General features: G+C 36.6%; 1 protein-coding gene across 1 annotated transcript; it reads left to right on the forward strand.

Annotated features, from left to right (window-relative positions):
- Window positions 1-7,550: 7,550 nt before the first annotated feature.
- LOC120293701 (increased DNA methylation 2-like) lies at window positions 7,551-8,881 on the forward strand. Its single transcript, XM_039313419.1, has 3 exons — window positions 7,551-8,526; window positions 8,663-8,730; window positions 8,789-8,881. The coding sequence occupies exons 1-3, from the start codon at window positions 7,551-7,553 to the stop codon at window positions 8,879-8,881; spliced, it is 1,137 nt and encodes a 378-aa protein (XP_039169353.1).
- The last annotated feature ends 6,420 nt before the right edge of the window (window positions 8,882-15,301 follow it).

Here is a 15,301-nt window from a genome sequence, read left to right on the forward strand (position 1 = left end):
GAATGATACCATCATATCCACAAAATATCGATTAGCCTCTTAAATTAGAAATCTTCCTAATTTCGCAACGTATATATGATTGATAATCCGATTTTACGCTCGAAATACAACCCGCAATCGTACGGAACAATCGTTAATCCGGTCTCACGCTTGAGATACGATTTGTGATTTTATTTAAAAATTGGTCAATCCGATCTCATGTACGACATACGAATCGTCAATTTATTTCCCAAAATTAAATGGACATGAATGATATCTTGCTTGATTTGGTGCTGTGCTGTTCTTGATGCATTTATTTGATTGCTCTTGTAAAAGAAAAACCCAAAAAATAAATGTTTGAGTTAGACTAGATTCATGTTAGAACATTACTTGTTTTAGGGTTATTTTGCATGTTTAGAATAGGAAATTTATCTATTTCAAATTCCTTAAATAAAAATCCAAAAAAGATGCATTCATTTAGGATGTTAGTTTCTTTTAAATTTAAATCGCACGTTTAGTTATTTGGCAATTTTAATTTTGAATTTTATAAAAATACAAAAATCATCATGCATATGTCATGTAGAATTAGGGCATTCTTTTCACGCCATTGCATATTAGGATAAGATCACATGTTTTTTTTTTTTATTAATTATAGGTTTATATTAATTTTTTAGATAGATTGCATCTTAGGTTAGAGATTGCTAAATTAAGATAATATCTTAGTTTAAATTAGGATTTGGCCTAACCCAATTCTTAATATAAGTTGGATTAATATCTTAATCTAGCTAGATAATCCTTGCATTTTTCTAATTTCGAATTTCATGGAAATACAAAAAAGTTGCCTTAGAATTAATCAATTTCATTCTTTAGGATAAACTGCATGCTTATATTTTATTTATGTCATATAGTTTAAGTCAGATTGCCATGTCATATCATTTCATGTTAGATTAGTAGCATACATTGCATAAAGCATGATTCTCATTAGTTAAATGAAAACAAAAAGAAACTGCGCGTTAATACGCAGGTGCTTTCATTGCTACAAGGTATGTCCCGTAATTTATTCATCGCTTTTTTGAGTGTTAAATCGGTGGTTTGTACACCCGCATGATCACCTCACATGTTAGGAAATAGATTTAAAATCAATCCAAATTGCCAGCAAAAATATTTTTGAAAATAAAAATAAATGGTACCGAAAGGGCACTAGAGAAGTCTAGTGTAACCAAGTCCCCGTACCCAAAGTCTTTGGTTCGTAAGAGTAAAATAATCCTCCAATTATTTTACTTAGGTGTTTAATTAACCTACCATAAATTGATTAGTGGCGAATCCTAGATAAAATTCATTTGTATGTTAATAAATTTAAACTTAAGTTGCGAATTGGCATGGGCTTGGGAGAGTCCAAGTTAAGTCTAGACTTAACAATCCATTAGCCAAACCCTAGGTGGTTCATACCCGAAAATTTGGTCGCGACACTGGTCGATGGATTATTGAGTGGATATTAATAATCCTGTTAAGATCGGTGTGTTCATAACTTCACCATTAAGTATTGGATACTTAAGGGAATGATGAGTCACAAGTCATTGGGCATTGTGATGCCTAAGTTAAGAACACAAGTGTTTGTATTAGACAAGTTCATTGAACATTATGCATGTGGAATGATTAGCGACATGGAAGATTTTAGTGTGGTCAATGTCTAATTGTTCATGCTTGGTATTGTGTAAATAATCCTTAGACCTGAGGTATAATGTTAACTTATGTGTTGAACAACTATGGTTCACGGGTGCACATAATGCTAGGTCATTGATTTATCTTTATACCTGATGGTTATAGTTTGTTCATATACGAAGTTGCACATGTGCGTAATATGGAATATGTCTCCTTGTTACATGCAAAGTATAATAATGATGTCCTATGCAATCTAATTATGACACTACATTAAAATCCTTGGCCAGGATTGTAACCGAGAATAAATTGTTTATGTTTCGAATAAAATGCATGTCAATTAGATTTGTGCATATGATCGAATTGGTGACTTGACAAATATTCCATGGTTTTTATTTAATCGGGACATAGTAAGACAAAGGGATTGAATTATACTGTAGCCAAAACTGATAGGTTCATTATATTTTTAAAGCATTCACACTATCTGGGTCGTCATGACATATTGCTACATGTCAATCATGACTTGTAAGACCGAAAGATTAATCGGGACAATTAATTCTTTTGGGAGTACTAATGTGTTAGTACAAGTCTTACTACTAGCTTAGTGATGAACCTAGGGATGTCACACACCATAAACAATTAGGATAACGTGGAACAAGAGAGAAATAATGTTGCAAATGTGTTTGCAATTACTGCAATCGAATTGTGTCGATTTAAATTAAATTATATGAGATTTAATTTAATTTGTATTATAGTCACGAGCTTATTTGCATTTAATGCACATACATGCCCAATGTAAATATATGTTAATGTATTCCCAAATGTACTTATAAAGATTATATTCTTTTTATTATTTAAAAGGGATTGATAAATTAATTAAAGCCTTTTAATAACTAATAAAAATCATATTTAAAGCTTCATGCACGTGCATGCACATGCATGAAACTTGGATGGTCATCAACCGCTGACCAATATCCACGAAATCGTGCATGAACGGTTAGCAGTTGCTGACCATCATGCACGATGTCGTGCATGAGCGAGGACGATCAACAACGGTTGCTGATTTAAGTTTATATATATATAATGCTTTTGGGACATGACGAAGGGTTGCTAAAATAGAGAGAAACGGGTGTGTGTTCTTGTGTTGTCTTTGAGACACAAGAAAGAAAAGGATTTTCTTTCATCCAGGCCATGACTAAAACATCAAGGATATGGCAAATTGTCTCCATGAGATTGCTAGCACGATCATAGTGGTGAATATCCGAAAATTCTCTCTTCCATTCAACGTCCGTTGTTGGTGTGTCTGAACTAGAGGTCCGACGTTTATGGGGCTCGAACTGTAGAATATCCGAACCAATTCGTATAAAACGTGCTTTGAGAGGTAATTCGTTTTACGCAATTTTTATATTCAATTTTTTTATTAAAATGCACGAACAACGCCTTCGGAAAATCAAGTATAAAATATATCTTTGTTTCCGCTGCGTTCCTTTTTGTTAATACATGATTCATGAAACCCTAACAGTTCGTATGTTGAAGAGCAATTTATGGCAATAGATAACATCGTGTTCATCGATAGCTCGAGAACCTCTTACCTCAGGGAAGAGGTTGTTGCGAGGTTTAAGACTTTGACTAGACCGCAGGGAAGAGGTTGTTGCGAGGTTTAAGACTTTGACTGGACTGCAGGATTTCGTTCTGGAGAAGGATGCTGCCAAGCTACCTATTTATGTCACCAATGAGGTGTTCTATGAATTGATAGCACGAAAGGGGTGTTCAGAGGGACAACCTCATTTTTCCGTGCCCTGTCGTGGTTCTCATGGAACAAAATGCAACATCAGTGTGGCGTTTTCTCCACTCAATACGACAGGTGCCGCTGTCACCTGTAGTGCTGGAGTTGGAGTGGTTTGGAATGCAAGAAGTGGAGCTTGTAGGATCCATCACAGGGCGTGTGACCCTTGCAAAGTCTGAAGACCGTTACCTGTTTAACGTTTCACCTCCAGGGGTCAGAATAGATCAAAGTAAGTCTCCGATGGCCTAAAAGAACCTCAATATTTGTAGGTCGACATGAATGGCGAGGTCTTGATCGAAGGAGAGATTGCAACAGGTGGGAACATGGTTGAAAGTAAAACAGGAAACCCTTGTCCACCTGGACACTTCTATCTCCGTTTTTAGTTGCCCGATTCTCTCTATCCCAGACGTGCCAACTGCAGCTTTTGCTCGATGGGATCTTCAAGGAATTGTGAAGAAGCATATCGAAAATTGATGACTTGCGGGCATCTTGGGCTTTGTTTTGGAAGAATGTAGGAAGTTACCGTAACTTGATTAGACACAGATTGTGTCCTATGTTTGGTCCTCTGTACTTTTTCTGCTGCAAATATAATACAAACAAAGAATGGAATACAATTGCAAATAATTATTTTTATTGAATTTTCCATAATGAACTATATTTGACTCTAAATTCTACTTTGATTATAGTATGAAAAGTAATTATTCAACTTTTATCTTAGTATATGCTCAAGGCAAACAGAACAATCCAATATTATTGATACATAATGATATGGGTATCTTTCTAGTGTCAAGCTATGTACCATTGTTCACTTGGGTGTGAGATGGGCAGGTTAAGTCTTGTTGAAAATAGTTTGACCCATATTAACCCATTTTCATGCAATATATTTTCAATCCGATTCTAAGCTAACCCATATCCAACTTAAACCATATTACTAAAACACATCCATGCTTAATCCTAATTATAAAAATAAATACCAACTCATATAACCCACTTTAAGCTCTTCCGCTTATATTTGTATTTGATAGTCGAGATAAAATTTATTATATTTTGTGTTTGATGCTTATTTAAGATAGGAGAAAGTCCGATATAAGAGGAATATAGATCAGATAAAATTATTTCATGGGGGAGGTGGGTTTAAGGTGTATATGATTTTTAACATCCATAATAAGAAAGTTATTTTTCTCGAATAACAAACTTTTATATTAATAAAATTAAAATTATATTTCAATATAATAATTTTTTGAATTTCAATATAAGAAAATCAAAATAACAAAAAATAACAATTTATTTATTTTAATTTAAGTAAACCACAAGGATAAATGTCTGGGAATTATTAAAGGAGTCAGTGGTTTTGTTGTTACTTTTCCAAACTTGACAAGATTGAAAGTTGATAAATGGTTATAGTTAGGTGGTATATTAACATGAGGAATGTCGGTACAAAAGTCAAATTAATGTTGGTATTTTTGGGTAAAGTTAGTAACTTTCATGGCATTAATAAGCCATAGAAATAAATGTAGGTAGATTTTCAAACTAATTGATAGTCTTTGAAGCACAAAGATATATAGGTTAAAAAATTGTCAAGTGACTAAATTAGTTGCTGATGGGTGTGGTACTTTTTAAATTAAGGTTGGTAATTTCTTATAAAAGTAAGCACTTGGCATTGGTAAGGCACGGGAATAAATCTTTGAAGCATAAAGAAATGTCAGTAAATTTTTAAAGCAAGTGAGATAAAAAGTTGGTAAGTGACTAAAATTAGTTGGCATCTTAATACGACGAATCACGGTACATCAATCAGACTAAAGTTGGTAATTTCTAATGAAAGTGAGTTAGTTCAAAGATGTTGATAAGCCACAAAAATAGTTGATAACCTTGGAAGTATGAAGAAATGTCGTCACTTCTTTTACTAGTAGGGATTTGATCCCATGGTAAAGGCATTTCCGTGCTTTCCACTTAGAAATTAATGGCTGTGGATTTAATTCCTATTATGGGGAACTCAAATTAAGTGGGGGCTATGGTAGTGAATTATTTTCTAGTTCATTGTCCGGTAGTCCGATAATTACTACCGTGCATTTGGGTTATAACAAAATCATAATTACTTTGCATAAGCAAGTAAGATGAAAAATTGGCAAGTAACTAACATTCGTTGGTATTTTAATGCGACAAATGCTATTGCATAAGTCAAATCAAAGTTGGTTATTTTGAAAAAAAGTTAGTAACTTCAAAGATATTGGTATGTTATAAAAATAAATGCTAGTACATAAAGTATATGGTAACGTTGGAAGTGTAAAGAAATGTCCATAATCTTTAAAATCCAGAGAGATAAAAAGTTGATAAGTGATTAAAATTAGTTTGGGTCTTAACATGACAAAAATTGATATTCATTTCTAACATCCATGGTGTTGGTAAGTCATAAAAATATACATTGATAGATTGTTGAGATAGTTAGTAATTTTTGAAGTACAAGAAAATATTTGTTGTTGTCAAAACTTGTTGGTAAGTTACAAACACATGACCAGTTAAATAGGTGATCAAGACTTTTTTTGGTCTATATTGTGACATTTAACATTCACCAACCATATTACCAATTTACCCACATGTAACTTGTATAGTTTTTTATACATGAAACACCAAAAACGCCCGTATGGATCTGATCTCAAACTATGATATTCCTTACTCCCGATATCATAAAACATGATGTGTGACAAGAGACTCCCATGAGTATGGATCCGAGGTAAGTGAACAAGCAATCATAAGTGGGAGAGCAATAAAAGGAAGAGGCTGGATTTTTCATCCTCGTAACAGAAAGCGTATGTCAACCATTCACAATTTTTACATCTTAGCAATACAGAGGGCAGCAATGTCTCAGTCCAGACCAGATTCGGATCATCCTCTCCTTTTTCACATTTTGCTTTTTAAATGAAAGGATATGCTACTCTTGTCATTCCTATAATTCACATGACTGTTATCCTATAAATGGGCAACACAAGTAACCAAATTTTCTCCTTTTCCTGGAAAAACATGTTATTAAACTTAAATGTCATTTCGACCAAAAAAAAACTCGAGTGTCATATTTGTCATTTTCATTTGTCAGAATTCTATCGTTCTCGAATGCCTCTTTTATGCTTGGTTTTACTTTTGCTATACCTTGTATAGTTATTTACTTACATTGGCCATTACCTTTTATAGTTAATTGGCACAACAAATTTACACCCTGACCTTACCTCATGCAGTTTGCATGCTCTTTTTGGTCTTTCCCTAGACAATGATCGAGTCAACCCCGTTAACGTAATTAAAAAAAAAAAAAAAAAAAGCATGTTTGGAAGAATTGAATGTAAGCAATTCATTTAAATTGATTTACCCAGAATAGAAACAAATATCCGATTCTGCTAAATAGAATGTGCTTATCATTAAATGGATATATTAGTATGAAACCTATTTATTTTGGTTTATGAAATTAAGGACTTTCTGGATTTTGTAGATTTTGTTGATATGATTGACCGAATCTAACCTCATTTGGACCTAATATGTAATACTAATAACAAACAGGTGGCTTCCATGTTTTAATCAGCAATTGGAGATAAGATGGATAACTTTCTTTTCTCGGATTAATAGCAATTTTGTCCGAACGAAGAAGGAAAATAAAATCTTAAACAAAATGTGAATCCAGAAAGATGTTGAATAGCAAGACTACCCCTCATAGAGGCAAGCCAGCACTATAAAATCTCGCCTTCTGCCAGTACTTTGGCCACACTCAACTCTTTCACTCACTATCTAGTGTCTATGCTCTAAAGATTTCTCTGGTCCAAAGCATCAAACCAAGTTCTTCATACTTACAGGTTTGCCACCCCTCTTGTTCTTCTTGGTTAATTTTGATGGGCTCATGAAGTTATGTGTGAAGAATGATGAAAAACGAATATGTATTCACATGATGTGAAACAATTTGTCAATCCTTCTTAATAACTCGTACAGCGGAAGTTCTTTGAACATGTAGTGCTCAACAATTTCATTTCTTTCATTTGTCAAGCAAACTTTTACTGTGATTGTTGAGTCCGAGAGAGATTATAGGTGTTCTTGCTGATGTCCTGCTCCTTGACTGACGCCATATTGTACTGCAGTCTGATTGAAAATGGCTCAACCGGTGAATGCTGCTGCGCCATCCACTGCTGCTCCTGCAGGTGAAGGCATGATGACTGATGACCAGCGCTTCCTCCTGACCGTCATTTTTGGAACGTACTTTGGGCCCCAACTCAAAGGTGAAAGCCCACCCTACAAGTCGGCAATGCAGAGGGTACGTGAGAGATTGCCACGGTATACTCATGATCAGCTGGCTGGGTCCCAGATGATGGTGGTGCAAATGATACATGCGTATTATCACATACTTAGGAAGGCCGATAAATCGGTCGTACTGGCCCTATCATTTTTGCGCAAGTTCCTCCATGACACACTTCCAGCCAAAGTGCTTGGTCCTACTAGCAATTACCCTCGGTTCACCGACCTCTTTCCAATTGACCTGCATCCCTGGTCTTTTGTCGAGGAGCGGTTTATGGCGATAGACAATGTTGTCTTCATCGATAACCCGAGCACCTCTTTCCTCAGGGAAGAGGTAGTTGCAAGGTTCAAGAGTTTGACTGGGCTGCAGGAGTTCATTCTTGATAAAGACGTGGCCATACTACCTGCTTATGTCACCGACAAATCGTTCTATGAAGTGGTAGCAAGGGACGCGCAATCAGAGGGACAGTCTCATTTTTTCATGCCTTCTGGTGGTTCTCACCGAAGAAGATGCAAGAGTAATGTGGCTTTAGATGTAAAGCCTCTTCGAATGGTTCCACACAAAGGCTCACCCTCCTCCACGTCAGCATGGTTCTCTGGAGTACGTGACACCTACTTCAAGGCTCAACTTGATGGTAGGGTGGTGTTTTCTCCACTCAATACGACGGAGGTGCAATATCGTGGTGCTGCAGCCGCCTGTAGTGCCGGAGTCGGAGTGGCTGGGAATGCAGACGTGAGGCTTACAGGATCCACCACCTGGCGTGTGAACCTTGCGGAGTCTGAAGACTGTTACCTGTTTCAGGTGTCACTTCCAGGGGTCAGAAGAGATCAAAGTAAGTTTCTGATGGTCTGAGAAAAACCTCAGTATTATAGGTCAAAAAGCTAATTATTAAGTTTTGAGCGTTCTCCGTTTTGCGGATTTTCATTCTAATAAACAATATCTCTGAAACTTCCTTTCGGATGCTGCAGCATTTGGTTGGGAAGTTGACATGAGCGGCGAGGTCTTAATTGAAGGAGAGACTGCCACGAGTGGGCAGGTGGTTGAGAGCAGAACAGGAAACCTCTGTCCATCCGGACACTTCTCTCTGTTTTCAGCTGCCCAGTCGAGTCGATCCCAGACTGTCCAACTGCAACTTTGGCTCAGATGGGATCTTCGAAGGAGTTGTGAAGAAGCTGATCGACAATTGATGACTCTTTCGCAGCTCAGAATTTGTAAAATTAATGTCGGAATCTACTGAAACTCAATTAGACCTAAATCATGTATGCTTCAGCAGCTCAGACTTAGTAAACAAGTCATTCGGAATTTACCGAAACTCAATTAGACACAAATCATGTCCTATGTTTGCTCTTCCTGTAATTTTTCAGATGCAGATATAATGCAGACAAAAATTGGAATATAATCGCTCTTAATTGCTTCCTTCTGAATTTCTACATGAACTACATTTGATTCTTAATTTGGCTATGAATGATAGTATTGAAGGAACTGATTCATCTTTTACAGAAAATCTTTTCTTGTACAAGTATTAAGCAAGATAAGCAAGGTAAAGAATATACCTCGTGTGGACTCTTTATGGAATTCTCTCGCATGCCCTTCATCCATAGAATTGGGAATCTGATTTTGCTGTGAAGACCAAGGAACGTTGTATTTGGCCACTTCCAATAAAGCCAAGCTACATCTGCAAAGGGCGCAACTAGCATATAGGACAAAATTGACTCCCATCGATCAAATAACTTCGATTCCTTCTCATCTGTGGCCACCCTCCTTGGCCACATCATTCTCCACCATTTGTAACTGCGACAACATCTTGCCATTTTAGGATGTGTTGACCATTGAAAATGGTATCGCGTTCTCTGGGTATAGAACCCCAGTTGGAAAATGCCCACAACGATGAGCCCCCATATGGCACCATTGGGAGAGGCATGATATCTAGAGTCACATTCCTTTTGCGTGGTCTCAGGGAACCACAAGGAGGCAAGAAAAAGATTATGCTGTCATCGGAATAGTTTTCTCATCCTACCACTGGAAATGACCTGTCATTAGTGCTGTAAATGGGTAGCCAGACTGCATCCTTCTCCAGAATGAATCCTGCAGCCACATCCCACTCTTTGACCTTGCAAGTACCTTTGGCCTGAGGCAAGAGAAACTCGGTTACAGCTGAACGCAACGTCATCTCTTTGACTAAATAACCAAGGTACAGGTCAGCAGGGAAGAGGTCAATGAAGCTGAGGTAGTTGCTACCAGAATCAAGCCTGACTGGAAGAGGTGTCACTGAAGAACTTGAGCAACAAAGATGCAGTCAATACAACAGATTGACTGGCCTTACTGAGTATGTGATAATACGCATGCATCATTTGCACCACCATCATCTGGAACCTGCCCAGCTGTTTCAGAGTTAATTGCAGCATTCCTCTCAACTAGTCTCTGCATTGCTGATTCGTGGGCCAGCCCTTCCCCTTTGAGATGTAGCCAGAAGTATGTTCCAAGAATGATGGTCAAGAGAAGCATTTACATCCCTGGCCACAACAGCACTAGGCGACAGCAGATTTGGCTTGGCTTCCTGTCTTGCCATACTAAAGCCTGAACCTTCTCTATATGAACTGCAGTTTATTGTCTGGATTGATACCTGTAATAAGAAGAGGTCTTTGAGTCAGAAACAAGAATTACTCGAACGCCATTTCTCCCAAAGATTTATTACTAGATGACAGAGTTACTAAACAATAGGAAATAAGCCTTTGAGAAAGGGCAGGAACCTTGCCTGGACTCCAGTCTTATTGGAGATTCACCATCTTCCATCGAGTTCCAAAAATGACATTCCATGCTCTCAGTCAAGAGCAAACCAATCATATATCTTCAAGACAACAACTATCTGGAGTTCCGGTCATTGAAACTTCGCTCAGGCCCTTAGAGATCAGACTTCCAGCTTCAGAGCTCAACTGCTGTTTTGCTGGTCAAGGCAAATAATCGATTTTGGGGTTCAGCAGTATTCACTGCTTCAACCATTTTGCAATCTGCACAGAAGGCTGCATCAGGTGAGGAACAGGTCATAGCAATAAAAACATAAGTTATGCAGATACATGAATTGCAAGAGCATCCTGAAATTCGTGAAACTGACAAAACAAAAATGATAGTACGCAATACTCTGCTACCATTTCTCTCAATGAAAGAAAGAAAAGAAAATCATGAAATCAATTGTTCCCTAGCAACAATTTTAGCTAGTTATGAAAAGTTAATTTGTGTGATTTTCTGATTGAGTTGTGAAATATTTGATAAGTTCTGAAATGTAAATGTCATTTTTATAGTGGCGTGAGCTAAATGACTACATACAGCCTATAGAGCAGAGATAACAGCTTTCCTCTCATTGGAAGGCTGAAATGTTCTTCAGAACAGATATCTGAGAAGAGAAGCCCCAAGTGTCAGCACTGCAGAGAATAATCAAGAAATGGCTCCTATCATATAGCCTGGTCCTCGACAGTGTTAGAGGACTTTCCTTTGGACAAAGAGGCTTTTATGCTAACCATTTATATCATGTTCTCTTTCAGGAGAACATGAGAGTAGCGTGGCTTGTGGTGATATCAAGAGAATCATGCCAAGAGGGACGCTTTGAGTCCTCCTTGCCTCCTCATGCTTCTCGTGAAACTTGGAAAAGAAAAAGCAAATGTGACATGGCTCTGGACGTAAGGCCTCCCACCGGTTCCAGTATGTTCCTGATGACCAAAGTCAATATTTCGCAGTATGTAGTATTGGCGTACTTTGCCAGATGTAGCTCCGTTTCCACAGGTTAAGAGGCCAAATGTTAAGTTTCCTCTGAGCTCTATGATTCAATGGAACCATAGTGCAGAACTTCCGTTTTTATAGGGAGATGTCTGTAATCATCGAAGTTAATGCATTTGATTCGCTGATATCTGCTTTGATACGGTCATACATGTCTGTTGTCATTGAACTTAACTCGTTTGATTTGCTGATATCTGCTTTTAATGGTCATTAGTGTGCAAGAGTCAGGATGTGGTAACAAAAAAACTGGGCAAATCACGTCCGGATAAAAATTTCTTGCGCAATCTGTTTCCCTGGGAAAGGCAACAATTATCTGGTTTTTAAAGAGAAAACTGTAGCTCATTCATGTAATGGATATGAAAATAAGAAAAGATAAGAACGCCATTAACAAAGTTAAAGAGCCTCGACAAGTGCCCTTAAGTCACTCTTAACATTGTAAGAACTATTTTTGAGACATCAGAATAATGGTTCTTTTATTCAGATTTATCAGAAAGCAGGATTGACTTTTTTTCATGTCCTATGACGACCCGTTCGACTGTCATCATTGTTTACATATCAGTAACTTCATGAACAACTAAAGCCTACAGCTTGTAGAAGAGGTAAACAAGCAGTGTGAAGTGCACTTATTGTTTGGTGTTGTCTCTTTGAACTAGGATGAAAATGATTTGGGTCTTTAATCAAACCCAAGTGAACTGAAATTCTAGCTAGTAAGTAACGACTGAGTGGCCTATGTGCCGACAGAACTCAAGTTTCTACCATGCTCGTCGTTTTGTTAGTCAACCGTTCTCAAATTTCATAACTATTCGGGCAACTGTTATTTTCTTGGTATGCACTCCGACACAAGTTGAATAATTCCGAGGAAAAAATCAACCCTTGTTTTCTTTGCTATGTTCTTATCTCCGTATATTTAGAAATATGGAAAGTATTTATCTGTTACCGGTTTTGATTATTAGGCTCAAATGAGGTTGGATTGGTTTACTGAGTAAAATCAGATATTCCTTTCTGTCTGTGTCTATCAGAATCAACAGATGAAGTGAATTATGTTCATCAAGAAATTCAAAATAGGAATACTTTACAATGTTTTATCACCTTAACTGGACTGTCTTTATCCCTTGCTCGGGGAAAAAGGAAAAGAAATGTGTAAACCTCCACTGGTAGTACGAAACTCAAGGGTTCAATAACATTATTTTTCATGGACAAGCTGATATTGATTGAGTTGAGACATAGCTGCTCTATATTTTTTCTGAGATCTGTAAATTGTCGATAGTTGATATCTGCTTTCTTTAAAAGAATCATGAATGTGGCATGGAAACAATTATCCAATTTTGCTCTTCTTATAACATGATAAAATAATGCAGAAGGGCCTTCTAATAAGAAATTAAGGCCCGTCTTGCATTTTGTAGATTTGCTGGTGTAATTGACCAAATCTAGCCTTATTTAGCCCTAATAATTACTAATAGCGACAGATAGGTACCTTCGATATTTCTCACTAGCACTGGTCCACCTGGCAATTATTATTATTATTATTATTATTATTATTATTATTATTATTATTATTATTATTATTGCTGTTGTTGTTGGAAATTATCGAGCTGCAGAAGAGGGAAATAAATTTGACCCAAAAAAGTTATGAATAGTTAGAGAGAGAGAGACCGCTCATGGTGAAGAAGATGGGATGTAACAAGAATCAAAGAAAAGAAAAAAGAAGTTGAAGACAAATAGTGACAATAAGCTCGATGACAAGTTCATCGAGATCTCAGTGAGCTCAACAGCCATGGATCGTCCATATCTCGATAGGCTCGGCTATTCCTCCTCCATGGCCATTGATCTTGTCGTATGATTAAATAGCTAGGATTCTTTTAAGTATGAAGAAATGTTGGTACGTCATTAAATTAAGCAAATATAAGATGTCAATAAGTGATCAGTTGGCATCTTAACATGACGAATGCTGGTACACCAGTCACATAAAGGTTGTCAATTTTGAATGAAAGTAACTTCAAAGACATTGATCAGCTACAAAAATAAGTATTAGTAGGTTATTGAAGTAGTTGGTAATCTTGGAAGTACAAAGAAATGTAGGTACTTTTTTACCCTTAAGAATTGACCTGTAACAAGGGCATTCTCGTGCTTTTGACTGAGGAATCATGGTTGTGGGTTTTATTGGAAGAACTCTCTATGGTATTTTGATAATTTCAAAACTATCTTTTATTTAATTTTGACTTGATAACTACAGGTTTTCTTTGTGATGAAGTATTGATAATTTCAAGAAGATTGTGATAATATCTCCGGTTTCTGTTGTTATGGGTATATATGCAACTTAAAGAGGGTGAATAGGTTGACTTAGCGACGTGATAAAAATTTGCCATACAAAAATATCAAGTGGATACAAATCGGAACATTTTGATATATGTAAGAATGAACTACCAATGATATGTGACTCACCGGTAGATAGTTGTGTTGGTTGAGAGCTTCTCCCTTATCGCTAGGGTCGAGAGTTCAAAATCTGCAGTTGCCAGCGTCTTAAGTGGGGGGTCATGGTGGGGCTCCTATGCTAGTCTCCCCCTAGGTATTGACGCTTGGTCCGAGATGTTGTCTGAGCACTGTACGGGCCATGGGTTGCCGATTAGCGTAAGTGAAAGACGGGCCCGGCAGATCATGGGTTTCAAAAAAAAAAGCTACCAATGATACGTGTGGTGCTTCTATCAAAGGAATAGAGATAGATGCACGTAATTTTATAGTGGTTTAACTTAAATCAATCCTATATCCACTCTTCTTGACATTAACCATCAATAGGGTTTCCAGTAGTGATTCTTTGAGACGTTATGATTGTAACTTTTGCTACCTTTACCCATAGCTGGTAGATCACACTACCAAAACTAATGCATTACTACAACACTTGCAAATTTTTTAAAAGAAATTATAATCAATGTATTACTTTCAATAATAGAACTTTTTGCTCAACAAATCTATTAAGAAGCAAAGCTCTCTTGATTTCTCTGCTTTTCATTATTCGTCAAGTCTACATCTACGACATATATTGATTTTCATATATAGTTGTTAATCTTCAAGTTGACCATCAAATGATCTTCTTATATAATTATCAAAGTTCTTTGATCTAGGTTGTTGGAAATCAAGGGGTCATATTTTATTACTTTATCGGTCTTATGTGCCTTGCCAACGTGCCCAATCAACATATAATCCCTAAACGATGTCGTCTAAAAGTTATAAATAGTGATCGCATATAAGCCCTAAACGACGTTGTTTAAAAGTCATAAATAATGATCATTCAAATGACAGTCGTTGTTAAAAAGCGATCACTTTAGTGTCAAGTATGCCATGTGGAAATGCCACGAGTCATTGGATTTTTAATTATAAAAGTCATGTATTATTTATGGTCGAAATTTTTCGCCATTAGCATTTAAGTAATTTTTTATTCTCTAATTTGACACTTTAGGGTGTGCATCATAAAATTTCTGGAACAGAAATTGATTTTCTGGCCAGAAATGAATTTCTCAATTTCTATTTTAAAAATTGAGAAGTTAAAAATTATAATTTCTAATTTTTTCTTCAAATCTATTTCTGGAATATAAATCTATTACAGAAATAGAAAAATCAAATTGCGTTACCAAACGGATTTCTTTCCAAACATATTCCGACGAACAGAGAAATTGAAAAATAGAAAAGTAGAAATTTTATCATGCGCGCCTTAGTGATCTATAAAAACTTTTGGCATTAAAGTAAATGTCGTACACAACTTTTGATACTTTTAGGTTCTTTTGCCAAGTTTATCTTGAATCCATTGTTGCACAGTTGACTTATGGTTGTCAAGTTGGAGT

The sequence above is a fragment of the Eucalyptus grandis genome, chromosome 5 (genome assembly GCF_016545825.1).
Source record: "Eucalyptus grandis isolate ANBG69807.140 chromosome 5, ASM1654582v1, whole genome shotgun sequence".
Lineage (NCBI taxonomy): Eukaryota > Viridiplantae > Streptophyta > Magnoliopsida > Myrtales > Myrtaceae > Eucalyptus > Eucalyptus grandis.

Bases quoted from the DNA above. Each gene is read 5' to 3' on its own strand.
- LOC120293701 (XM_039313419.1), top strand. From the start codon at position 7,551: ATGGCTCAACCGGTGAATGCTGCTGCGCCATCCACTGCTGCTCCTGCA. The intron at 8,527-8,662 runs GTAAGTTTCTGA...CGGATGCTGCAG, and splicing joins AGGGGTCAGAAGAGATCAAA to CATTTGGTTGGGAAGTTGAC. The intron at 8,731-8,788 runs GTGGTTGAGAGC...CTCTGTTTTCAG, and splicing joins AGACTGCCACGAGTGGGCAG to CTGCCCAGTCGAGTCGATCC.